This window comes from Silurus meridionalis, chromosome 17, assembly GCF_014805685.1.
Source record: "Silurus meridionalis isolate SWU-2019-XX chromosome 17, ASM1480568v1, whole genome shotgun sequence".
Classification (NCBI taxonomy): Eukaryota; Metazoa; Chordata; class Actinopteri; order Siluriformes; family Siluridae; genus Silurus; species Silurus meridionalis.
In genome coordinates, this window is record NC_060900.1 from 19,901,118 (window position 1) to 19,926,502 (window position 25,385).

Sequence of the window (25,385 nt, forward strand, 5' to 3'; positions counted from 1 at the left end):
CTTTAAGAAAAAGACTATTAATTTACCCTTCCAGCATGGCCTTGGTCAATGAACTCAGAGGCTATTAGCTTAAAATTGATAGGTCAGGCTTTTTCCCAGAAGCCATGTCAGCATGCTCGCTCACATTTCCTAGATGAGAACCAAGAGACCAATCAGACATTACTGTAATACAGCTCCATTAACTAAAAGCATAGGCTGAGCTATTTCAAATATAAACCAGTGAACAATGTACAGCTACTGTAATAGTGATCTATTCCTAAATCTGTGCCCATCTAATAAACAGTTTGTGCTACATCTCAAATAGTACAAAGCAGTATCAAAAAGCCCTCTCATGTCTGAGCAAAATCTATGATCAGTTATCAAGAGATATGGATGGAATCATAACATCTAGTGGTCGTCCAAATGGGCAAGTAAAAAAACAAAACATTGTGCTGCAAAGTCCGTTGCCCAGAAAACGATTTGATTAACCTAAACCAGGGGTCACCAACGTGGTGCCCGCGGGTACCAGGTAGCCTGCAAGGACCACGAGTAGCCCTCGTAGCCCTCGGGCCTTTTCTAAAAATAGCTGTTTCCTACTTTGTTAAATCATTGTTGATACTTATTATGAGAAATCATTAACATGATCAGTGTCTTCACATAGATGAATATCAGTGATTATTAATAACAACATATAATAAAAGGTAAATTTGTTATTTCAGATCAAACTGAAAACTGTGTGTATCAAACTGGTAGCCCTTTACATTAATCGGTACCAAGAAGTAGCTCGCAGTTTCAAAAAGGTTGGTGACCCCTGACCTAAACATTGATACCTTAATGTAAAAGCATGTGTATATGCTAGTAAATTAATTTTTATTTAATGCATGAGTATATAACTATGTATAACTAACTTTTTTAGCTGTGGGGAGATTTAAGAGTGCTATTGATTACATTTAATTGAGTTTTTTAATGAATTGATTACATTAATCCACCTAGAAAGAACCATGTTACTGACAGGTGATGTGTCTAGTGTAGGAGACTGTAGGAGTTAAAAAGGATTGACAAGCTCATTATACTACAAACTAGATAAATGAAAACGTGCTTCTTAAATGGGGAATAGTGTTTTTCCAGTCTTTTTCTGTTTGTTGAACCTATTAGTTTGCTGGGCAACTAGAGTAAAAAAAAATAATATTAAGGACACAAAATCTGCTTGAAAAGTGTTATTTACTTAATCAACCAAATGACCTAATTCTACAGATACACAATTAAAAACAAAAGATAATTGTGAATTCAAAGTTGTCAAATGAACAAAAATCCCTCTTCTTAATAGCGTAAAATCTCTTAATCATGTACGGTGAGAGAGACACGGATGTGGATTCTAGCTCCAGATGCTGACGCAAAGCTGCATCAGTCATAAATGATGATCAACTCAGTGACTATTAAAGGAGGTCTCTAATAACAGGGTGTCAACTCACGCACACTTACGTGCACAAACAGCTCACAAGCAAAACTAGCCCGCAGGTTAAACAGGTGTGGGTTTTGGAGAGGTCATATAGAATTCAATTACCTCTGGGCAGAAATCTGTCTGGATTCTATTCTCTTTGTGTGAGAACACATTAGAGGTCATGCTTCATAACTCCACAGCTGTTCACGAAACCATTTACATACTCCTCCTGCAGCCAGAACACCGTAATGTTATGTTCATTTCTGTTCGCCTACTCAGTAACCCACAGCTGTTGGCATATCTCTCTCACGCAATTTTGAATCCTGTGAAATATACACTTACATGGTGTGTGTGACCAGCAGTTTGCTGGTCTGGAAGTTTCAATTGTGTGGTAACGCAATGCAAAAATGAAAAGACATCAGCAATGATCTTAGAGAAGTTGTTGTTGCAACCCATCAATCTGAGAAGGGTCATAAGCATTATAATGCTATACTATTTAAAAAGTAATCAGACTGTCAAATCTGAGATGTAACTTTTTTTTTTTTTAAAGTTAAGTTTGCGGGCATGAAAGTGTCTGACCTTAGGGTGAATATACTTGGATGTGCTCGCTTCCCTGTCTTTAAGGTTTTCCACTTGTAAATAATCCTCCTTAGTGTAGAAAGATGGACTGTAATTTGTTTGAAAATGCACTTATAACCTTCCCAGATTGATTGGCAGCAGCAATTGCTTCTCTAAAATCATTGCTGATGTTTTTACTTATTGGCATGGTGTTGTCACACACCTGAATGCACTTTCTCTCTCTCACACTAACTAAATATATCAAAAATCAAAACATTTTAACAGGTATACTCCAGAGAACATCTCAGCAACAATCAACAGAAATGTGAGACACTTGAGGTAAATTTCAAATGTTGTTGCAAAGGGTCTGAATAATTATGTACATTTAATATTTCAGGCTGTTTTTTTTCCATTTTATTTTTGACTTTTCTAGAATTCTGTTTTCACTTTGTCATTATTGGGTACTGAATGTAGATTAACAATAATGAATTGGAAAAATTGTATAAGGCTGCAACATAAAGTGAACAGGGTCTAAATACTTTCTGAATTCACCATGTAAAAATCATATACATACATAATTTATATAATATATATATATATATATATATATACATACATATACATATATATACATATACACACACACACATATACACGTGTGTGTGTGTGTGTGTGTGTGTATATATATATATATATATATATATATATATATAAAAATATAAAAAAAACGACACAGACAGGTATAAATGGTTGATTGCAGCTTACATTAAAATCCAAGCCTGAATAAGGCCATTTCCACAATATAAAAAAAAAGGACCTATTGTAAGTGAAATACGTTAATGATGGGCTAGAACATAAACTGTTCAGTCAGTTTTTTTGTTTATGTTGTGTTTTGAGTGTGGTATGTAGAGTGTAAGCACATCTCCCATGCCTGTTTTCCAAACACCATAGCTAAATAGCAGAATTTAAATTGCTGTTATTACATGCTGGCCAGGGATTCTACAAAGTCAAGCTTCACAGAACCCCCTCAGCCTCACAAATGTTCACACTGAGTGTTAATGACACTTCAGTGGAACACTTCTGCTGAGCGATTCTTCGTCATACAAGCTCAGGCCTGTGCATTCAAACAACAGAAACTGGGTAACATCTCCAGGAATGTAATTCAGCACACACATATTGAGGGGTTGTAAAATTATTCACAAATTCCAAATAACAGCAAATCCCCATTTCAATTGGCCAGTCAGGTGAATGAATAATGTTAAGAGAAGCAGTACTGTATGAATACTGGGATTTTATGTTTATGACAAGGTTCAGATCACATCTTGAGACTGTGGACTTATTTTGGAATAAAAAAAAAAAAAAAAATCTAAAATGTTAAAATGGAACAAATGGGAAAAAAAGTGAATGAAGCTCAAAAGATACAAAAAAAAATAAAAATAACGTGATTGGTTAGAAATTCTGAAAAAACTAAATTAGATTTATACAATCAAATAAGTAATTTAAGTGATTTGCTTCCATCTACTGGACAAAAAATAAAATGACAACCACCCCAAAGTGATTAATGAAAAATAGAAAACTCTTCATAATTAGAAATTAAGCACGGTTAAGAAATGTTTTCCAAGTTAAATAATGCTATGACAATGAACCTAGTAAATATTTTACTGTATTCAGTTTTTTAATGATACTTTATAAGATAACAGAACATTTTATGGTGGGATCTACAAACCTAAAATGTATACAATTAATATGAAATACATTTACTTAAATCAACATAATAGCATAAATGATTAAGGCAAAAAAAAATTAATAAACTTAAAAAAAAAATCACGATGAAAACATTGAAGAAAACAGAAGGAAAGAGTCAAATTAAACATCTGTGAAAATATACTTTCTTCTGTATGGCTATTTGGTTCTTTTACAAAACTAACCAGTTATTGGTTATAAATGGAGAAGTCAACAAAGACATTTTCATTCTTCTCCATTACAGGCACAAAACAGATCATTAAGATCAAAGTTTTTGGGGAAAAACTTAAAGAAAATACAAAAGACTGAAAACTTAATGAAAATGTACTAAAATTTAATCGTTCATAAAAGCTGAAAAATTACCACTTTGAGCATGACAGAACAACACAAAGATATTAGAGTTGGTTTTAGTACAATATATTTTTCAGCATAAGACAAAGAAACCCATTTGTTATTTCTGCCCATCTCTAAATAAAAGAACCATTTTCCAAAACCTCTCTATGCAAAAAACAGAATTTATCATAAATTATGGGAAATATGAAAACAGTTCTACTATATTACTTTATGATGAGCTGGTCCATTTGAATAGGGAGAAGCATAAACTGCACCAGATGTAGTTCTGGAGTGCATATTAGCAAGAAGACTGGGCTTGGTCATAAAGATAGTGATAAAACAACAAAGTCTAGTATATGAGCATGATTAATCTTTTGCAAACATTAATATGATTGTTTTTAAATGTGGTCATGCTTCTAAAAGGTATTAATGAAAAGCATGTTGCCCACTTCCCCCAAATGAATCCACAAAAGTCTGGTTCTTAGAGTCCTTCTTCAAAAAATGGCAAATGCAAAAAACTGTAAGAGCTCAGGAAAGACAATTCTTTTCTGTTTTACAATGCATCATATCTGGGGGTTGGGGGTTAGGGGGTAAGGGGGAGAAAAGGTAAGTTTGGGAAGGAAAAGCAGAAATGTTGAAAATGTGAGAAGATAAAATTCTTTTCACTCCTTTCTGTAAGCCGAGGGGTGAGTTTTTATGTTCTGCCTTTGCCAACATTGTTTCCAATAATTATTGAATGGGGCTGGAATGCTGGCCAGTAGGGCAACAGGTCTTCATCTCAGCATTCTGGGAAACAAACATACAAAAAACAAACCAATGTGACAATTTTCCATTACACAAAATCAACCATAATTTTAGTTTAATACATTAGGCCATGCATATTTTGCTCAATTTCACATAAGAGATTCAGTTTGTCACTGCACAAACAAATTTAGCTAAATGCAAGGCATAGTAAGTTCTTGTATCTGTTCATACCAGCAGGAGGTGATGGAGCTCTATAGCTCTATAGCCTTACTGAATGTAAAAATTTACAAACACTCCCTTGGTGTTACTGGAAATGCTAACCAGGCATTCTTTAAAATGAATAAAATGACAAAATTGTACCATCTCTGCAGAGGGCTTTCCGATACAAACTTTCAGTTGAAGCATAAAATAATGGTTGGTTTGTCATATAAACAATATGGACAAAATGTCTTTCCCAGCAATATATGGTTCCTGCCCAAACGGTTACAACAAAGTATGAGCCACACAATTGTGTAGGATGTCAGGATGTGGTAGCAAGTTTCTCTTCACTTCAGCTGGGAGACCCAAACCCGTGTATGTGTGTGTGTGTGTGTGTGTGTGTGTGTGTGTGTGCGTGCACACTATTTAGCAAGCAAGTTGAAATACTCATTCATAATTCAGAAACCTACCCCATGACATAATTTCTTTGAACTGATATGTTTGTGGTTAACTAGTTGTTACATACTATACCATACCATATATCACTTTTGAAACCACAAAATAATGGCAGGTTTACGAGCATAGTGGTAGCTGTGTGCAAATAATAGTGTTACTTATCTTGCTAATAATTATTTATGTTAAATAAAAAATAATAAAAATAATAAAAAAGTTCAATTGTTACCTGGCTCAGAACTGCTGCTGGGGAGGGTATGTGCATTTTAGAGCAGTGTGCAATTTGACTTCTTTTTGGCTTTCTTCTTTTCCACCGGCGTTTTTCTATTAATCTGTCTAACCAGGTCATAGAAAATCTGACAAAAAACATACACACAGAAAATGTTACTTATAAATAGATCAACAGTAGTTTACACAGTTCCTATACAAGTATTCATTTTAAAATAATGCCACACCTCACACACCCACACAAAAAACACAAGCCACCACAGCTACATTGCAGGTTCATCATTCTGACACAAATTATCTTCAATAAACAATGTTTAAATAATAATAAAGATTCTCACTGGAATCAGCTTTAACTGCACAAGCCATAAATTGGGACATTTAATTGAAATTTCAGTTTACAAATACTGTTGGATTTGAAAAGTGCACTTGAACATCAAATAGAATTCAACCGATTGATACGGCGGGAGAGTAATCGGGCCGATCTTTGGCGTTTTCGAATTAATCGTCATCAGTCGATTGCGCTGCAAATTAGGCCGATTACTAGGCAGGCGCATCCGACACACCAAGCAGTGCGTGTACGGTCTGAGTAAGCGAGACTGAACATAACTCTCTCATATCAGCAGGTGGCAGTAATCTGTATTGTGCACCCAAACAGAAAGTATAATATAATGTATAGCAAATATATAATGCAAGCAGCGTTTACACCTGCCGCGATCATTACAAATGGATTCATGTAGTTTAATTATCTCTGTTAAAAACCCATACCAGTCGACCGCTAACATAAAACATGAAAGGAATCTACTGACAATGTAGAAAGTATAGCAGACCCACCTCATTGACGTTGATCTTTGATTTGGCTGAGGATTCTAGGAAGGCACAGTTACTCCACTGGCGAGCAAGATTTTGGCCTTGCTCCTTCCCAACAACTCTCTCATCCTCCAAATCACATTTGTTCCCCACCAGAATCATTGGCACCTAGTCAGAGAGACAGATAAGTAAACCACTGGCTTGACAATTGATTTAAAAACTTCCTGCTTTTAATAAATTTGATACATTTAATAAATGTTTACACCTTCAGTTTTGCTCTCAAAATTTCATATATATGAAGTTCAAAATTTTGTAAATACAAAACTGGCATGAAAAAATATTTGCGCTCACACACTAGTGAACTAGTACACACATTCCACATACAAGACCATAACTGCATTTATAAATAAATTGTTTTTAATTCAATCAGTCGTAGGTACAAATAAAATGACAAAATGCTAACATGTTTTTACTTACTAAATTACCAATAATTATATGGGTAAGCAAACAAAGGGTAGCGTAATTTCCGGACTATAAAGCGCACCCTTATATAACCTGCACCCACTGAATTTTACAAATATTTTTATTTTTAACATAAATAAGCCACACCTGTGTATAAGCCGCCTACAATGAAAATATTGAACTTTACACAACTTACATCTGTTACACGGTGTAACGGATGAAATATGTTGTGGCTACTTTAAGAGCAGAGCGGCATTTTGGGAACAGCACGTCACTGCATTCCTACGGTATTACTGCGTGTGCGCGCGTGTGAGACTGAGGATTATGTGCTCATTATTTTCTGATTATTTTCTAAGTTTCTTTGACTAACCCATAACGCTGTTGCCAAGAAAAATAAAAAAGTACACGTTTTGGAAACCTGTCTGTGCTTATATGATTTCATTTGCAACTGGAGTTTTAGTGAGCTCTCCCTTAACCCTGACTCAACGTGCTACAACGGCTTGTATCTAAACAGTAGCCGACCAAGTAAGTCATTGTTCATTGTCTTTCTCCTTTCTTTCACAACTACAGTGGTACCTCGACCTACAAGCGCATTAATGTACGAGTTTTCCGAGGTACGAGCTCGAGACGCCGCTGCTAGATGGCGAAGCCAGAAAGCGAAGTTTGTGACGAAAATTAAGATAAGCAAAGAAGAAAAAGTAAAAATTATAAAGTTTAGGTATACGTAGTGTACAGGAGTGATAGTAAAACACGAGTTTTTCCTCCTCCTCCGCTTATCGCCTCTGGAACGGATTAATGCCATTTTAAGTATTTTAAATATGGAAAACTGATTTGATGTGCGAACAAATTGAGATACGACCTCGTCCATGGAACGAAATTAAACTCGTAGGTCAAGGTACCACTGTATTTCTCTCGGGAGTATATCTTTTGGCATCGTCGTGCGTTTAAAAATCAACACCGGTGAAAGTTTTCTCTCCCGATGCCATGCAGCTCAAAACACAGGTGAGGTGAGTTTTTCATTTCCGTTCGGAAATTTCATTGGTCTAATGTTATGGGGTTCAGTTTTTTGGCTTGAAGTTTGTGAAAACGGGAAAAACCCAGGAAAAATCCATAAATTAGCCGCTTCGTTGTTTAAGCCGCGGGGTTCAAAATGCTTATTTTTAAATGAGGTGGATATTTATAAATTCTGGTTCTCTCAAACCAAACCTTAGCTTCAAATTCAAGTATGGTTAAAAAATATATACTAAAGAATACAATATAAAACAAATTGAAGTTAAAATGCTCACATCCTCTGTGTCTTTGACTCTTAAGATCTGTTCTCTCAGGTCTTGAAGATCATTAAAGGTGGACTGTGCTGTGATGGAGTAGACCAGAGCAAAGCCCTGTCCGTTCTTCATATACAGATCCCTCATTGCCGTAAACTGTTCCTATAACACATACAAATGCAACAAAGAACCTCAAACACAACAGTAGTATTCATACGTAGTTAACATAGAGTTTAACAACGTAGAGTTTAACAAGCTCAGCCCAAGTGAATTAAGTAAAAGAATAAAAAAAAAAATGAACATGTCCCAAAATTGTCTAGTGATCATTGATAATCTAGCATGCAATATTAATCAGGATAAAGTGATCACACTGGTCTTAGGTTTTACTGTCAAAATATGCACGTTAACACTACACTTACTGTGCCTGCTGTGTCGAGGATTTCTAGCATACATTGCTGCCCATCCACTTCTACTTGCTAGAGGGAGAGAGAGAACCAGTATATGTATAAATGCAAAAATCACTCTTAACATTACAAATATCTCTAAATATTTTAATTTGGTCATGCAAACTCACAGGCAATTGATATTAGACTACTCAGATATGGTACTTTTTAACACTGCCCCCAATCAATCAAGAACAATAGTGTAGCTAAACATATAAATAAAAAGCAAAAAAATAATTTCCCCAAAAGAAAAGGCTTTGTGCAACACATATGCACATATGTTAATCGACATTGAGAGACAAAGGAAGTCCATGTCGATTAACATATGGCATAAATGAAGACCCCTCTGTCAAGGGATCTGCATTTTATTTTATTTTTTAATATCATAAAATGCAGATCCCTTGACAGAGGGGTCTTCATTTATGCCACCAACAATCCGAACCTTATTGTTTTTGAGCTGTTGCCAAGTTACTTGCAAAGATTTCATTGAAATCTTTTTCCCCCAATTCCACAAATGTAATGGCTTGAGGAACATATACTATTGCTTGAGATCACATAGTTGTAGTCTTAAAGGTAGATCTTTAGGTTACTATTTTATGTTGTTTCAAAACTTTTATTTTTGCATGAGTAAGTGGATGCAATACCATATTCAAGTAAAATTTATACATTTTTGAAACCTTGTCTTACCTTCCTATAGGAGTCTTCTATTGTGGGGTCATATTTTTCCACAAATATTCCCTGAACAAACTGCACAGTCTATAAAGAAAAATAAAAAGCAGAAATGAACACTATAAAGCAACTCCACAGAATGGTTGCAGCTATAAACTGAAAATCAGTAAAAATTAGTTTTATGCACCAATGAACAGTGATCTGATCTAACATCCTTGGACATTTCATGATTAATTTAATAAACCTGCAAAGAGCCTGTAATATATGACTTGACACAGTTTGTCTCTTACCAGTGCAGATTTTCCCACACCTCCAGAGCCCAAGACCACAAGCTTATATTCACGCATGCTGGGGTCACTCAGCACACACCTCTACAGCCTGCCAACAAAAACAACAGCCCAGTGAGTTTAGAAATCCAGTACTTATTTGTGTTTAGTGTGACTATTTCCACACAATGCCTTATGGTGATACAATCATACATTTGATACAGAATTTTCAAAGCAAAAAAGAAAACTAAAAATTTTTTACAAAGTAGAGTAGATTTGGATGATCGAGTGAAATGAAGACTGGACTGCAGAAAGAGGTCAGACGTGAGAGGAAGTGATCAAAAAGGAAGGTCTGATGATTTCAGTCCTGGTTGCAGAAGACATACTGAGTCAGCAGGTTTCAAACTTATTTCAATTCCTACCCTTCTCTCTTTCTCAATGAATTTCCTTCTCCAGAATGGTTAAAGTACAGAACTAAAAATTGATTCCCTCTTTTGTTTTTTTTTTTATACTTCTTTTGCTCAGCGACATTTATTTTCATTGGCCTGCCAGCAAAATGGTCATACATGTAAACCTTTTTACTCCTTACATTATGATAGTGCTAAAATTAAAATAAAAAAAAGGTTCTCTCAGCACATGAGAGTACACCAAGCTAAAATGCTCTTCTAGTTCAGTGCCTTATTTTGTGTTTTCCAAAAAACTCCTTAGCAATAACAAGACAGATAACAGGAATGGTTTAGTGACAAATTTAAAACCACTCAGTTGCTTGCTTACTCTCACTGTCAGGGTTTATCCCCCTTGCTCCATTTCATGCTGAACAAACCATATAAGGACTCCAAACCTACTCTCTATTGCTCTCTCAAAATCATTTAATGGCATTCTCATTTACTACACTCCACTACTTTCTTGTTAAATGGCTTGTTCAAGTCATTTGTAGCCTAGCAGGTAATGTAATGAAAGCACCCTGATTAAAAAATATAAAAAATAAAAAGATCATAGTGAGAGCTTTGACTTAAATCTTTTATATTCACTTAGCAACAAAAGCAGCAGTTACATGAGTCACATGCTCAACAATTCAGCACAGAGTCTTGTAAATGGCTAATAATGCAGTTGATTGAGAATGAACAACAATTTAAATCAATGTGTTACACAGGCCTGTGAGATACAACCTAACAGCAAATGCATTTTGGCATGAAATGAAATCTAAATAAATAAAGGTGTTCTAGGGATACTGCTCATTATGTTCAGGCTAGTAGTGCCAACCGCACACACCTCATTAGCATTGCTAATGCACGCCCCTGCATGGGAGTGAGATGGCAGAGTGGCACGAAGCAAGCATTGTCCTCTTTCACCAGTGAACAAATAAGCACTTGTACTAATGTCAATCTGTGTAAAACAAAATGCACCCCGTGTACACGTCCATACAAGATAAAGAATTAAACAGAAATTAATATCGTCAAAGTAGCAGTATACGCATAAATAAAGGTCATAGACAACAGTGTACATTTGCCATGGGGGAAAAGGCTGAACTGCACTACTACTGCAATACATTATTGCCTTGTAGATGGCAAGATCTCGGCTGTTACAATTCTAGCTCTTGTGGCGCTGTGGATTAGTTATGAGTGATTATAGATGGTAAATGTGTGAAACAGTCAGCAGTTCTGTACATGTCTGTGTTAGCAGCAGTTCTGTGTTAAAGGCAGCCACCTAGATAAAGTGGGTGTTTGATAGCTGGCAGCCACATAGCAGACCAGCAACTTGGAGGCTAATCGCTCTTTTGCTCTACTGATAAAAGTCTAAAGTAGTTACAAACAACCCTTATGCTGCTTTTTTCTCTCTCTCTCTCTCTCTCTCACTCACACACACACACACACACACACACACACACACACACACACACTTAAACAAACCGGCAAACTATTAGAGAAAGCAGATGGAAAATGTTTTTGGCTCCCAAAAAATAATACAACTTTAAATTTTTCTCAGTTGGGGAAGACTAACTTTAGTAGACCATAAATAACAGGAAGCATCCATATTGCTATACACCACCATGATCCTCGCCTATTCAAACTATTGATGTTTTGAGTTGGCAGGCTGAACACACCCTATACAGCAGCCTGGGAAGTGTGCACTGAAACTCAAACACACACACACACACACACACACACACACACACACACACACACACACACACACACACACACACGCCCACCACTTCAACTGCTCACGGGATGTATGCAGGATACCTCAAATTACACAGGTTACAGGAAAAGACAGATCAAACCAGGAAACACCCAGGATCTAGTACTGGACCTCTCTCCCCATTACCACTCATTTCTGCACTATGACAATAACTCTGGACTTAAACAGCACAGTGCCACTTTATATCACACCATACTGTACATGGACACTTTGAGAACAATCACTTAATCAATTTAATTTGTACTTCCAATATCTGCCATACTTATTCATGTATATACATATATTTTCTATAGTTTATACTTTTTCTTTATCTACCTTATTTTTTTATATCCCTAATTCTATTCCTTTTAACACTTTCATGTTGGACAGTTGTACAAAGCATTTTACTGCATGTCGTACTCTGTATGTATGTATGCATGTTTGATCATGAGCAGCAAGTGAATCTGAAAACTGTGTACACTGCCAATTAGGACAATTAATACGTATAATTTACTCTTATTAGAAATAATTAGTAAAAGTAATAACTTTTCTAAAAACTTACATTTTTAAAAGACCTCTATTCAATAATAAATGTGTCAAAACATACTTCCATATATAAAGTCACGCTCATTCATATCTGTAAGCCCACGGCAAATAGCTCACCACCTACAGAAACATTCTCACATGGCCTAAAAAAAACCCAAACAAAAGATTACTGTTTCACACCTGCATTCACCCAGTAGTCCAGCAATCTGTTTTCAGAAATGTGAAATATTTATTGTGTTTCACTTTTTTCTTCTAACTCACTCTTTCTAAGGAAAACAGTGGTAAAACAATACAAAATGTAAAGCAAAAATCAACATGTTTTCAGTGCACACCTGACCATAATCTAATTTCACATAGATCATATCTGGCAAAATACTTTGATAATTAACAGCAATATTTTGATAAACTGTGGCATTGACATTATCTTAATCACCTGAATTATACTCACATGAATGCAGGCTAAATGCTGACTAAGACACGTTATAATGTGACAGATCGTTTTTCAGAAGAAGCAGGTGCTTGTGCAGTAATATCTCACATTCCTATTTTTGTCAATAGTGTGCAGCATGGCAATGGAGAGGCAAATCCAAGCTGTCTGTTGTAATCAGCTCTAAAAATGCCAATGGTAATCCCTTCAATCTCAAATACACAAAGCCACATGGACCAAGTTTCTACAGAAAGAACACGTTAAATCATTACAATTCTTCATGAAATAAGAATCATGACTGGTTTACAATCAAAATCAATAGAGATTCTATAACCATTACTAAAATAAAAAGAACCATGAATGCACCCATACATGGCTATGAAAATTATTTCTGTCTGTACATAATAAACCATGATTCAAGATAATGCCTGATACTAGAGATGGACAAGGCTAAATGAAAGTCTCATTGCTTTATTTGTGGTATTTTACAAACCAAGACAGCAAACCAAAAGTCACCTCTATATGGATTATATGAAGCGAGCACCTAGATTCAAATCAAACCATGATCTCTGACCTCTAAAACCAGTCCAATTGTTGCAGATTGGTCACACGTGTTTAAACATGTAAATATTTTCTGACATGTCCTTAACAGGTTTAAAGAGAATCATTTCACAAAAGAAAAACCCTGGGCAATACAGAAAAGGCAGCTATTGACTGGTCAACTTGAGAAAGTCCTTTTGAACTCAAACTTATTCTTGAATCATAGATTGTGGAATTTTAATTAGCATCATAGTCATTACTTCAAAACAATGAAGACTTACATTATTATAGATCTACCATATAAATTGGCCAATAATATACTTTCTTAAACCATCCTCTATTTATTTCCCACATATCTCTCTGGCAATTATAACCACTAAAAACACCATATAATCTGCAGCAACAGAGTTAACACCACTCTCAAACACTGTTTAAAATGAAGTATCAATTTAAACACTGCATTTTAGAAACAATTAAGAATACCTCATACCCATAAACATTTAACTCCTGGGAAAACAAAAGTGAATATGGCCCCTCGCTAGTAAGTAAGGTCCATTTAACAGGTCACAAACACTGCATATGTAATAACTGTAAAATAATAACTCTTTATATAACACGGATGACTCATAAGGCAAGCAATAAACTGCAACAAACCTGATAACGTTATATCAGTATATGGACAAAAATGTAGAAACTTTTTGAGCCGTGTGTGTGGTTCCACCAACTTTGAAGTTGTGCACACAACTGTACATGATGCCTTTAGATGCGGTAACATTAAAAACTCCTGTGTACAATGTAAGCTCATGAAGGTAGAGAAGATCTTGTGTGGCCTGCTACACAGCTCTGACCTCAACAATAGTGAACATCTTTGGGATGAATTGAAACTGTCCTCCAGACCCTACACCAAGACCTGACTTTACTAACACCCTTGCAGCTGAATAAGCACAAATCTCCATAACTACACTCTAAACTCCAGCAGAGCATGTTCCCAGAAGAGTGCTGGTTATAACAGCAAATGGGGTCTAAATGTGGAATGGGATGTTCAAAAAACACATAGCAATCTTATATGAAAATGAAAATCATTCAATTTAAACAGGTAGAATTTGGTGTGGACTTTCTTGGTTCAAACGAGTCTCGGGAACTTTCAATCAAGACATCCACAAACACCTAAACCAGGACCACTGTAATGATGGTCAATGCCGAACACTCTGAAAATGTCTATTATCTTAATAATTCTCTTGTCACAATGTTGTGCTGCTTTGCTAGTAGAAATCATCAGCTAGGCCTATAATAAACCTGGTTGCATCATATTACAAACCTGTGATGAACTGTTGAAGTGTTAGTGAATCAGAGAGTTCACTGTCAGGATCATCTGTTCAGCTGCCTGTGTAACCAGTAAACATTATGAAATGCTACTGTGAGAGGTTGCTAAGCACTCAAGAGGCTTCCTGGTATATACACAATACTAAGCAGATACAGTCCAATAAATACACAAGCAGCATTAGACATTCAGTCATTCAGCATCCACAACATGAAACATGTAATGTTAAGATGAAAATAAGAGACTACAGCTACACACACATTTATTTTTGATTAAATCTAAAATAAATACCAATTAATAGTTTGCAAATCTTCAATGGCTTCACAATTTAGTCTAGATCCTTAGTTAATCTTTGCTTGGAAAGTCAAAATATATTTAGCAACATGACAGTCACCACCCATGATTAGTCTTTTATGCATGACTAGAAGTGTGTGACATGAATCAAGACCTAAAAACAATACAACTATATAAAGAAAACCTTTTGAAAATGCATCAATATACTTGTAGAGGCATTTAATTTAAAGTGATGGCAATCAACAAAAGTTCAGATGCTCTTTACACTTTGTAAGTCATTATTTTCGACCATTTGTTTTCAAATTTTAATGAATTGTCATTCTGAAACTCTTTTATAAACACAAATGTGCTTCAATTTAATGCAGATCAAAAAAAAAAAAAACTAAACTGGGCATGTTTTGGCAAACTCTACACTATTATTCTTTAACATGTACTAAAGGTGATGGTTAAGCCAGACTAATAAATAAATAAATCAACAAACAAACCAAAACAAACAAACAAAAACCAACCACACACACTAATGGCCATTCCTACTATTCACGTGTCTTCTTAGTAACTCTTATTTTTACAACTCGGACAGAATGGCAGTTTTACTTCTCAAAATTTTGTAAGCATTCATACATTACACAATAGTTACTATACATATTAATAAGCAACCAAATACATCTTTTTAAGTCATGATTTCTCCAACTTCCCTTTGCAAATGAAAATAAAAAACGTGTATACTATTGCAGTGTGGAAATGATGGTCCAACTAAAACAATGCAGGACTATAAACAAGAACAATCACACTACTATCTTTGAAAGTCTTGTTTCCAACGTCATTAAATAATATCCTGCTTATGTTCTCCCAGTGGTAAATATTATACAGAGATCAGTCGCAAAAATGCACAAAGAATAGCCACTAATAGTGATGATAATCATATTAACAACGTGAGAGATTATTTAGACACAGGGAGAAACGCCCATCAGGGCATCACTGCTAGGGTTAGTGAAACTCATGACAAACTCCAGTGTATATAGAACAGAGTTATGCGTGTGTGTGTGTGTGTGTGTGTGAATCACTCAGTATATAGTAACAAAATATAATACGAAAAGTTCCTATGTAAATAACTGGCATAAGATGAACTGTCTGCTTTAACTAACAGGGCTAAACCAGGACATGTCCCGTCCATATAACCGAAAACCATGCTTAAAAGCGCTCTTACCACAATTTCAGAAGTGGCACAATAACTAATCTAAAAGTACTTTTAAACTATTACAAACTTATTATATGTAGACAAAAATGCTTAAAGTTGAATGCTTAAGTTTTTTGCTAGTGTTAGCTGCCTGGCTAACGACGAACTCCCTGGTAACATCTATATACCGACTGGCTAGCTAACTCCGCCCGAGAACACACCCGAAGGCGGCTTGGGAACTCGGCAAGCGGGACTTTTTTCAGCTGTGAACTCGCGGTAACAATTTTCAACCACAAAACATGACCTCCGCACCGAAAGTTGGAGCTAAACGTGTAGCGGCATCTCGTCTTCAGCCGCCATGTTTGAGCGAGCGCTACTCTTCCAGCTTTAGCCCTGCTAACCCCGGACTAGCGCTAGCTAACCAAACATTGGGCTGAGGTAATACGGGACTAGCGTAGCTACGTTAGCTCAATAGCTTCTCCTCAGTAACACGGTATTCCCCCCTTTATTGTCGTTTTGGAGTTGTTAAAGCTGTTCGTGTTCAATTGAAACGCGGTTCCCGTGGTCGTTGCTCGGTGTATAGCGGTGTCCCGGGCCGCACTCAGACATTAGAAGGAAGTTTGACGGAGAGAGAAAGTTCAGCAGCGGGACTCACCGTGCGTCGTTGCTCGCCGCTCCGCCTGGCGCTCAGAGCCGCGACTCCGCGCTCGCGCCTGCAAACGTCATTCGCCTGCTCCCCACCGCGTCCTTAAAAGGGCAACGGCGCACGCGGCGCTGCACACCAGTGTTGAAGGCACGCGTGGATCTTGTTAACAGTGTATGCATCCATCTGACCTCACTGGCTTCTAGGTCACTTGTATCAATTGGTTCATATACATTAGGTACACAAATAAAGTCCACCATAAAACCCCAAATATGTTGATATGTATGTATATCTATATCTACATCTGTTATGGTGTAGTGTGCATCCATAGAAAACAGCACTATGTGGCTAGAAAAGGTGAAGCTTAGGGATCTGTTACCTGGATTTTTCATTCTGAGGCCTTTAAATATTAATATGTACTATTTATTTAATACATACTTAATATTATGTTGCCAGACCTGGGTATGTATCACCACAAATTCGTTGTTTAATAACAAACTTTATACACTATATGGACAAAAGTAGTGGCAGGTCATCAGGGCTAGCAAGCCTTCCCTGCTGGGCTAAACTCTCAGAATCACTGATTTATATTTTAATTTATTTCTGTCCCAATTATGTATCAAATTATTCCTGAGATAGGAAGTAATGAAGTACAAATACTTGGCTACTGTACTTAAGTACAGTTTTCTGGTATCAGTATTTTACTTAACTATTTATTTTTTGGACAACTTTTTACTTTCACTCTACATTTGTTACACAAACCAGGTTCGTTACTTTAGTTTTTATCTATTTAGTGACATGATAAATTTTTCTTTTCTCATTGCGTGCCATTATCAGCCCATCAACCTATTTCTTGTCATTGCGTGGCTTTTCAACCTACCACAACAAGCAAGGCAGAAGGCAACAAGAAGTATAGCTAACGTGGATGAGACAGAGGGAGTCAGCAATGAAATTATAACTGAGAACAGAGACATTACTGATCACCTGATCATCATCATCATCTTTGCTCTGCTTGTGTTCTATAGTGTGGTTGTTCATCCAGGATACATTCATTAGATAACAAAATTTGAAATTCTTTTGTATTAATATATCAATATGATGTGAGGTCCAGTTACCAGCGTGACACTAAAACAGGTAGTAGTAATGGCTACATGTCAGAGACCAAACTTCTTTACTTTAACTTGAGTGAAAAAGTGTAGTCAGTACTTCAACTTTAACCAAAGTCTTTTAAAACATGAGCATCTTTTCTTCCACATGAGTGAAGGATGTATGTACTTTTGCCATCTCTGATTTATTCTCTTAATTTAATGGCTTTCCTTTCAATTTAGTTTAGGATTGGGTTTCTATCCAATCAGATTTCAGACATCACATGTTGCCAGATGGAAACAACACATTTAGAATCAACACATTTGAATGTCCTGTAGCTTACAATCCACATTGCTTGAAGATGTAGCTTTAACAAATCAGATTGTGAGTTGCTGAATGCAGGGCCCTCTAGAGGGTGTCTAATCACATCAGCTTTTTCACGTTCTTAGATTGGACGGTTAGAGAGCACACTAGTCAGAGCTCTCAAACAGCATCTGTAGCAAACAGCACAAGCGGAAATATATTAGTGTGCATTGAATAGCTTTTGTATTTTTCATTCCACAATGGCTGTCAGTGGAGAATACATGTATTATTTGCAGATATACTTACAAGGCCAATTCCAAGATGTATTTTTCAAGAAAGGTAAGGAAAGGTCAGTCAAAACAGTTCAGATTGGTTGTAAATCTTTTCCATAAACCATTTATATTTTGTGTTTTCTTTCTTTTAGAATTTGCACAAAAACACACAATTTGCCTTAATTTCAAATCCACAGGTTAACCATAATGCATGGTAAAAATTAACAAAAATGCATGGAAAACCTGAAGCCTGAATTATGTTAATTGTTTAAAACAATGCAGTGTTTATGTGTACAATATTAATTATTATAAGAACAAATCCATTTGCCCAAACACAAATCTTCTGTACTGATTAGTGCTGCAGTGTCACTGTGCGTGCCCCAGCTAGTTTTGTGTAGCCCTGTGTCTTGTGTGACGCTTTGCTAATCTATGTTGTCTTATGTAGCACCTACTGTATAGGTGCTACATAAAATAAATAAAATAATACAATTGTCTATACTTGAGTTTTTTGTGGAAGAACTTGTCTGGACCACACAGGGCGCCGACCTGAAACCTATCAAACACCTGTAAGATGAACTGGAAAAAAAATTGCAAGCCAGGCCTTCTAGTCCAACATTAGTGCCTGACCTCCCAAAAGCTCTACAGATGTACTATACTTTCTTTCAGCTTCTCCCGTTAGGGGTTGCCACAGCGGACCATCCGCAGGTTTGATTTGGCACGTTTTTACACTGGATGCCCTTCCTAACGCAACCCTCCCCATTTATCCGGGCTTGGGACCGGCACTAAGGCTTGTGCAACCCTAATGGCTGGGGTTGGTTCCCTGACCTGGGATCAAACCCGGGCGGCAGCGTTGAGAGCGCTGCATCCTAACCACTAGACCACCAAAAATGTCCATATAAATATTAGAACCTAATTAATGACTCAAAGCACAAAAAAAAGAAAGAGCTGGTGGTTTATTAGAAGGAGTGCTTTAGTACAAAACAAAATTTAAAAGTATATATATATATATATATATATATATATATATATATATATATATATAAATCTGTGACCTGTATGTTCTAAATTCTAAACAGCAAACAACATTTCTTATATAAAAAAATACAACCAATAATATAAATGGCAACAATAATCCCATCATTTACACTTAGATTTTGACATATAGAGCAGTTTGAATAGCACACATTGCACACAGGCATATGCACTACACTAGTTCAGTTTCTGCAGGCACTCTTCTCATTTTCTAAAATTGTAAACTTATTTTTACAGGCCTCTTATTCCACGTAAAAGCCTTGAGCTACCAGTTCCACTTTTTCTTGTCTGTGACCATTCTACACATTGCTATAAATTGTCATTACAAAATCAGGATCTTCTGAAGAAGACAGTGCTAGGATTTGACCCAAGTTAGACCTCAGGATTTCCCAGAAATAGTTCATGAGTACGCTTTGTTCAAATATAGCTGAGGAAACAGGTGTGGTGAAAGAGCAGGAAACATCTCTCTCTCTCTCTCTCTCTCTCTCTCTCTCTCTCTCTCTCTCTCTCTCTCTCTGTGTGTATATGTATATGTGTATACTATATGCTGTACTTTATCATTATAGTCCAGCCAATGAATTATCCTTTACATTTAAATAAATGTGTACAATTGCAATGAGGATATCATTTAAATAATACAAATTCAGTTTATATAACCTGCCAAGCATTTAAGGGTAAGAATGCTGACCTAGAATCAACTGGTTATATATGATAGTTGACATTTAAGTCAAAGACTGTTCCATTTAATTAGTGACAACATCTAACCATAATCATGCAGAACTCATTTAATGTTAAACCTTAATTGTAAAGAAGATATATGTATTGAATTAACTTATAAATGTGATTCTCTTTAATAATTTGATGTCAGATAAATAGATATCTATAAGTTACAAATTACTGATTTGTAAACATAATGTGTTCCAAGTAGTAACAGCTATTTATAGACAAGTATCATAGCATTAACAGCAGGTATTCACCACAATGTTTGTAGTAACAATTCATTATTCTTCTTTCTAGTGATTTTATTAAAGCACCTGTTAACTTACATATGTTATTCTCTGCCAAACACACAAATATATTTTTTTATTTATTTTTTTGGTTTTACAGTTTGGATTCAGAATTTTGAACGTATTTAGAACTCTTTTCATGGATATGCTTTTTTAACCACCAATCATCACTTAAACAGCCGTAATGTGAAAATATTAGTTAATTAATAATCCAAAAGTTAAATGTACAATTTTGTAAATAAATTATTTACAGAATATTTTCTATACCATTGTGTATGACACATTTATATGTACTTTTTAAATATGATTTTTAATGTTTATAATACAGACACATTAGAAATGAGTTTATTAAAGGGACAGCGCATGTTGGACGTTTTGGTGACAAGGTGAGAGAGGGGAGATTGAGATGGTTTGGACATGTGCAGAGGAGGGACATGGGTTATATTGGTAGGAGAATGCTGAGGATGGAGCCACCAGGAAGGAGGAAAAGAGGAAGACCAAGGAGGAGGTTCATGGATATGGTGAGGGAAGACATGCAGGTAGTTGGTGTGAAAGAGGCAGATGTAGAGGACAGGGTGGTATGGAGACGAATAATCCGCTGTGGCGACCCCTAATGGGAGCAGCCGAAAGAAAAAGAAGAAGAATGTTCATAATACAGACACTTTCTGCTGATTTAACCATAGAATACTAGTGTTAGCTAGTCAGAAACATTAACACCAGTGGGCGACCAGTTAAGACAATGCTCTTGATTTTAGCTGAGTGTGTATTCAGTTTTCTTATACAAGAAATGGACGTGTTTGCATAAGAAATGCAATTCTGGATAATAAAATAAGGCTACAGTCATACCAGAAGTACTGTGAGGAAACCTTTGTGTCACCTGGTTGCAGGATGTTTTATAAAGCTTAGGTTTCTTTTAATCTGCCTATAACATATATAATTAATCATTAATTTTATTAATATAGTGAATTTCACCGTCTACTTAGTCTCAAAGCAGCATTACACAATCAGATAGATTAAAAATATAAAATTTACATTTATTAATTAGTCCCTATAAGTTTTATTCCTAATTAGCAAACCAGATTCAGAAGTGTCAAAAAACTGCTTGAGATGATATTAGATGAACCAGACTCTTTATCTGAGTGATATTCATTCTGAATATTCATTTAGTGTAATTCGATCTAGTTGAAGTTATCAAATGTCCAAAGTATATGGAACAGTTAATATAACAGTAATCAGCTACAGCTCAAACAAAACGATGTCCACATAAATGTGCTTATTTTCTTGAAAAGCACAAAATAAAAGTTTTTACCTTTGTATATTATGCACCTCGCAAATATATAGCATGCTGTAACTCTTTTCAGTAAGGACCTACAAGAGAGTATGGGTTGCAGTCATTATCTGCTGGGGCAGTGTGCTGGAAGGTGCTGCATGGGGCAGAAGGATCATCCCCAATATCTAGACCAGCTGAACTATACACATCCAACATCTCATTATTCACATGCCAAAGGTCCTCCTTAATAAAAAGAGTGTAAAAGAATTAGCAATCACTTAACTTCATTACAGACAGGGTTTAAAAAATTATGTTTCATTAAGCAGATATGAGCAAATGTGTTATTCTTAAATTTAACCCTAAAATTTAATATAACAATCATTTTTTAAATAATTATTTAGAAATCTACAGAACAGTGTGATTATTATTAGATTATAAATTATTATAATTGCTACAGCCCAATTGAAGGAGAAGTTTAGAAACCCTAAAAGTAACCCAATGTCATAATCAAATCATACACCCTAAACCTGTGAGGCAGTCACACACTATATAGCCAAAAAATAGTGGGGACCTGATCATTGCCTTTGATACTGTTGCCAAAGAGTTGAAAATACAAAATTGTCAAGTATGTCTTTGTATGCTGTTGTTTTAAGATTTACCTTCCCTGGAACTAAGGGCCATGTTGTAATAATGTTCATGTGCAAAAATTATAAAGTCCTGGTTTGTCAAAGTTTAAATGACATCGGCCACACTGAACACATTTGGAATGAAGTAAAACATCGACTGCACCAGTGTCTGACCTCACTAATGTTCCTGTGGCTGCATGGACAAAAACTTCCACAGCCACATTACAAAATCTAGTGAAAACCTTTAGGATGGAGGCTGGTTTAGCAGCAAAAATGAGACAATTCTTCTTAAGGAATATGACAAGCACAATGTGCAAATAGTGTATATTATTACTTTTTGATTATATTCATAATATTAGAAATATTAGTTATAGAATGTAAATGCTATTCCAGAAAGACAGCTTGTTCAGTTTGTAGATTCACCCTGTTGAAAAAATCATGTTCCCAAAGAGTAAACAGAAACAAGATTCAGGAACAAACTGATATGCTGTTTTTTTCTCTATATACATCTTATAAGTGTTGGTTCTGGAAAAGTACTCATTATAACATACCTGATTGGATTGTGAATGTGGAATTTGGGTTTCAGGAGTATGCTGTAAACAGCAAGCTAAATTGCAAGAAGAAAAATTCAAAATCAGAAGTAAATCCTGAGAATATGTTAAAGATAAAAACATTTCATATGAAGTATTTTTCACAGTTACTGTACATGTGGTGCCTGTATAGGATGTTTTGATGTAGAGAACCACAAGAGCTGTAAAAACACAACATAGCATGAGGCCCAGCATCCCAGCACAAGCAACAAACAGCTTTCCTATTAGAAAAGAATCAGAAGTGAAGTGGGTAAAAGTTGTTTCTGATGGCTATCATTTGTGAAAATATATATTTTTTTAATCGTATTTTTTTTCCCCCCAAGGAACACACTTTGATCACTACTGCAGTAAAAGATTATTTTGTTATATAAAATATAAAAATGTTACTGTGTGGTTTGAAGAATCTTGGGCCTCAGTTGTGAATAATGCTTGTTCATATAAGTTCTAATAGTTTAAAAATACAATTCTACACGTTTTACAAGAAATTCATTTCTACATTCTCTTTAAAAACGAATTAATGTTCAATACAAAAATCTAATCTGTATATATAAATATCAATCTAACTATGCTAATTTTAACCCACTATGCCTGTCTTTGATGCGCTAATTGGTTAACAAGTACTCAGAGCATAACAGATATAGATTCATGTTCTTTACCTGTTGGAGAAAGCACTGTTATAGTAATGGGTAGCTCTGTAACTTCAGACATTTGAATCTCCCCAGACACTGGAGCAAATGTAGACACAGCAGGAACTACTGTGTGTAAGAATCAAGGTCATAGTTCAGACCCAGTTATGAATTCATGAATCGAATATTAAGCCAGTGTTACTTCATATACTTAAATTCACATAACATTTTTTATTAACCTGCTGCATGCCTTATAATATTTTTTTTTTAGTAATAATTTGTATATTTCTAATGTCAGCTTTTTTTATTGACATTAATAACTGCTTGTTACTTAATATGCTGTACTTATGATTACATTACATAACAAAAGGACAACATACCATAAATATGATTTAAAAAATCTAATAGGAAATTACAGTCATGTTTACCTTTACTGACAGTCAGCTTTACTTTAGTCAACTTGTCGAAGCCCCATGTATCCACACCACAGTAATAAACTCCAGAGTCCTGTAGTGTGAGGTTTTTTATGGCAACAGAGAAGCGACGTCCAGAGACGGTGTTTATTGCACTGTATCTTCCCTTAGAGACGAATGTATCAGCCTTCTTACATTTAATTAGTAAATCAGAATAAGCGCATGGATCACGGCAGAAATACATGGGTGTATATTGATATCCATCAGAGTATTTACAGAAAATATCCACACTGCCTCCTTCTGTTCCAGTAAATTTACTTTCAGCTTTGCTCTTCAATGTCGCACAAATCAGAACTGATAACAGAGACATATTGAACATTTGTGCGCAGTGTAACTGTTAAACACCAAAAATGTGTCATGTATTTCATAACAATTTTAAGTGCCATTATTTAGGAAGGTATATGAATGAAACAATCTATAATAAAAAAAAAATCTACATATAAAACAACAGAATGATTTTTACAAAGTGAATAAGTAAACATAATTACCTGAGAGACAGGACAGAGTACTTATAAATGTTTGCATTGTTTTCTGCACTACTTTTCAAGTATGTATATTTCAATATAACTATATATTTCTATTATCTCATTTCTATAATGTTGTGTCTTTTCTTGAAAGTGAGTTCTGAGTGATCACTTCTCCCAATAAGCATGAGGAAGAAGCAGTGTTGTAATCAGTACAGGAAGGAAATAGGCGATACACCAGAGCAATAATAGAAAACATATTATATTTTGTAGTTTTTATCAAGTATGTTTGTCCATAATAAATGACATTAATTTAAATATGTCTTATTATGATTAGTAATAAATATGTCTAAATATATCTGATTATATGGAATGAGACTATAATTTCTATAATTTGTGTCTTTTATGAACCTGAAAGTATAGAGTATAGTAACAGTATTTGGTATTTGGTATTTTTAGTAATGGACTGCCATCTTTCTGTGAAATCTAAGTATTACATTCTTGAAACAAGTCAATGATTTCCTAGTAAGTCAATTTAAACGATTAATTTGAGATTTTCAAAGCTTTTTAATTAGACTTTAATAACACACATTACATTGCTATATTATGCAAGCATGAAGAATCCTTTACTGTATACTGACAATGACAGCCAGCAAATCTTTAAAGATCAAACAGATGACATTTGATGAAGAGGGAAGAGAGCAAAGGGGAGGTTGTATGAAAAGTGTGTACTGTTGCTCCAAATAATAATTTTTGAAATATATCATTATTAATCGAGTAAGCTTAATCTGCGATAGAATGGATGCTTGCACTAAAGTCACTGAAATGAAAATACAAAAAATGCATTCTGCACATTTAGCAGTCAATAATGGATTGCAGGCAAATTGTATATATATTTTTTAAATGATTCAAATATTA

At 35.3% G+C, this 25,385-nt stretch overlaps 2 protein-coding genes across 2 annotated transcripts; both read right to left on the reverse strand.

The window, feature by feature from the left end:
* Window positions 1–4,034: 4,034 nt before the first annotated feature.
* On the reverse strand, window positions 4,035–16,883 carry rap1aa (RAP1A, member of RAS oncogene family a). Its single transcript, XM_046871241.1, has 8 exons — window positions 16,731–16,883; window positions 9,614–9,701; window positions 9,342–9,410; window positions 8,631–8,687; window positions 8,233–8,373; window positions 6,509–6,652; window positions 5,679–5,805; window positions 4,035–4,840 (listed from the first exon to the last, which is right to left on the reverse strand). The coding sequence occupies exons 2-7, from the start codon at window positions 9,668–9,670 to the stop codon at window positions 5,716–5,718; spliced, it is 558 nt and encodes a 185-aa protein (XP_046727197.1). The 5' UTR covers window positions 9,671–9,701; window positions 16,731–16,883; the 3' UTR covers window positions 4,035–4,840; window positions 5,679–5,715.
* LOC124400256 (CMRF35-like molecule 9) lies at window positions 16,677–24,639 on the reverse strand. Its single transcript, XM_046871958.1, has 8 exons — window positions 24,492–24,639; window positions 23,959–24,297; window positions 23,561–23,659; window positions 23,021–23,065; window positions 22,866–22,921; window positions 21,791–21,931; window positions 20,977–21,028; window positions 16,677–16,822 (listed from the first exon to the last, which is right to left on the reverse strand). Exons 1-8 carry the CDS (start codon window positions 24,526–24,528, stop codon window positions 16,677–16,679), a joined length of 915 nt encoding a protein of 304 aa, XP_046727914.1. The 5' UTR covers window positions 24,529–24,639.
* Window positions 24,640–25,385: the final 746 nt, after the last annotated feature.

What these genes read in the sequence shown, in the direction of transcription:
- LOC124400256 (XM_046871958.1), bottom strand. Translation starts at nt 24,528, where the DNA reads ATGCAAACATTTATAAGTACTCTGTCCTGTCTCTCAG. An exon ending in AAAGCTGACTGTCAGTAAAG is followed by an intron (nt 23,660 to 23,958) that starts GTAAACATGACT and finishes TCTTACACACAG; the next exon opens with TAGTTCCTGCTGTGTCTACA. An exon ending in CACCCTGTCCTCTACATCTG is followed by an intron (nt 16,823 to 20,976) that starts CCTCTTTCACAC and finishes TGCCCTTTTAAG; the next exon opens with GACGCGGTGGGGAGCAGGCG.
- rap1aa (XM_046871241.1), bottom strand. Translation starts at nt 9,670, where the DNA reads ATGCGTGAATATAAGCTTGTGGTCTTGGGCTCTGGAGGTGTGGGAAAA. An exon ending in GAGTCAAAGACACAGAGGAT is followed by an intron (nt 6,653 to 8,232) that starts GTGAGCATTTTA and finishes CTCTCTGACTAG; the next exon opens with GTGCCAATGATTCTGGTGGG. An exon ending in CAAAGATCAACGTCAATGAG is followed by an intron (nt 5,806 to 6,508) that starts GTGGGTCTGCTA and finishes GTTTTTTGTCAG; the next exon opens with ATTTTCTATGACCTGGTTAG.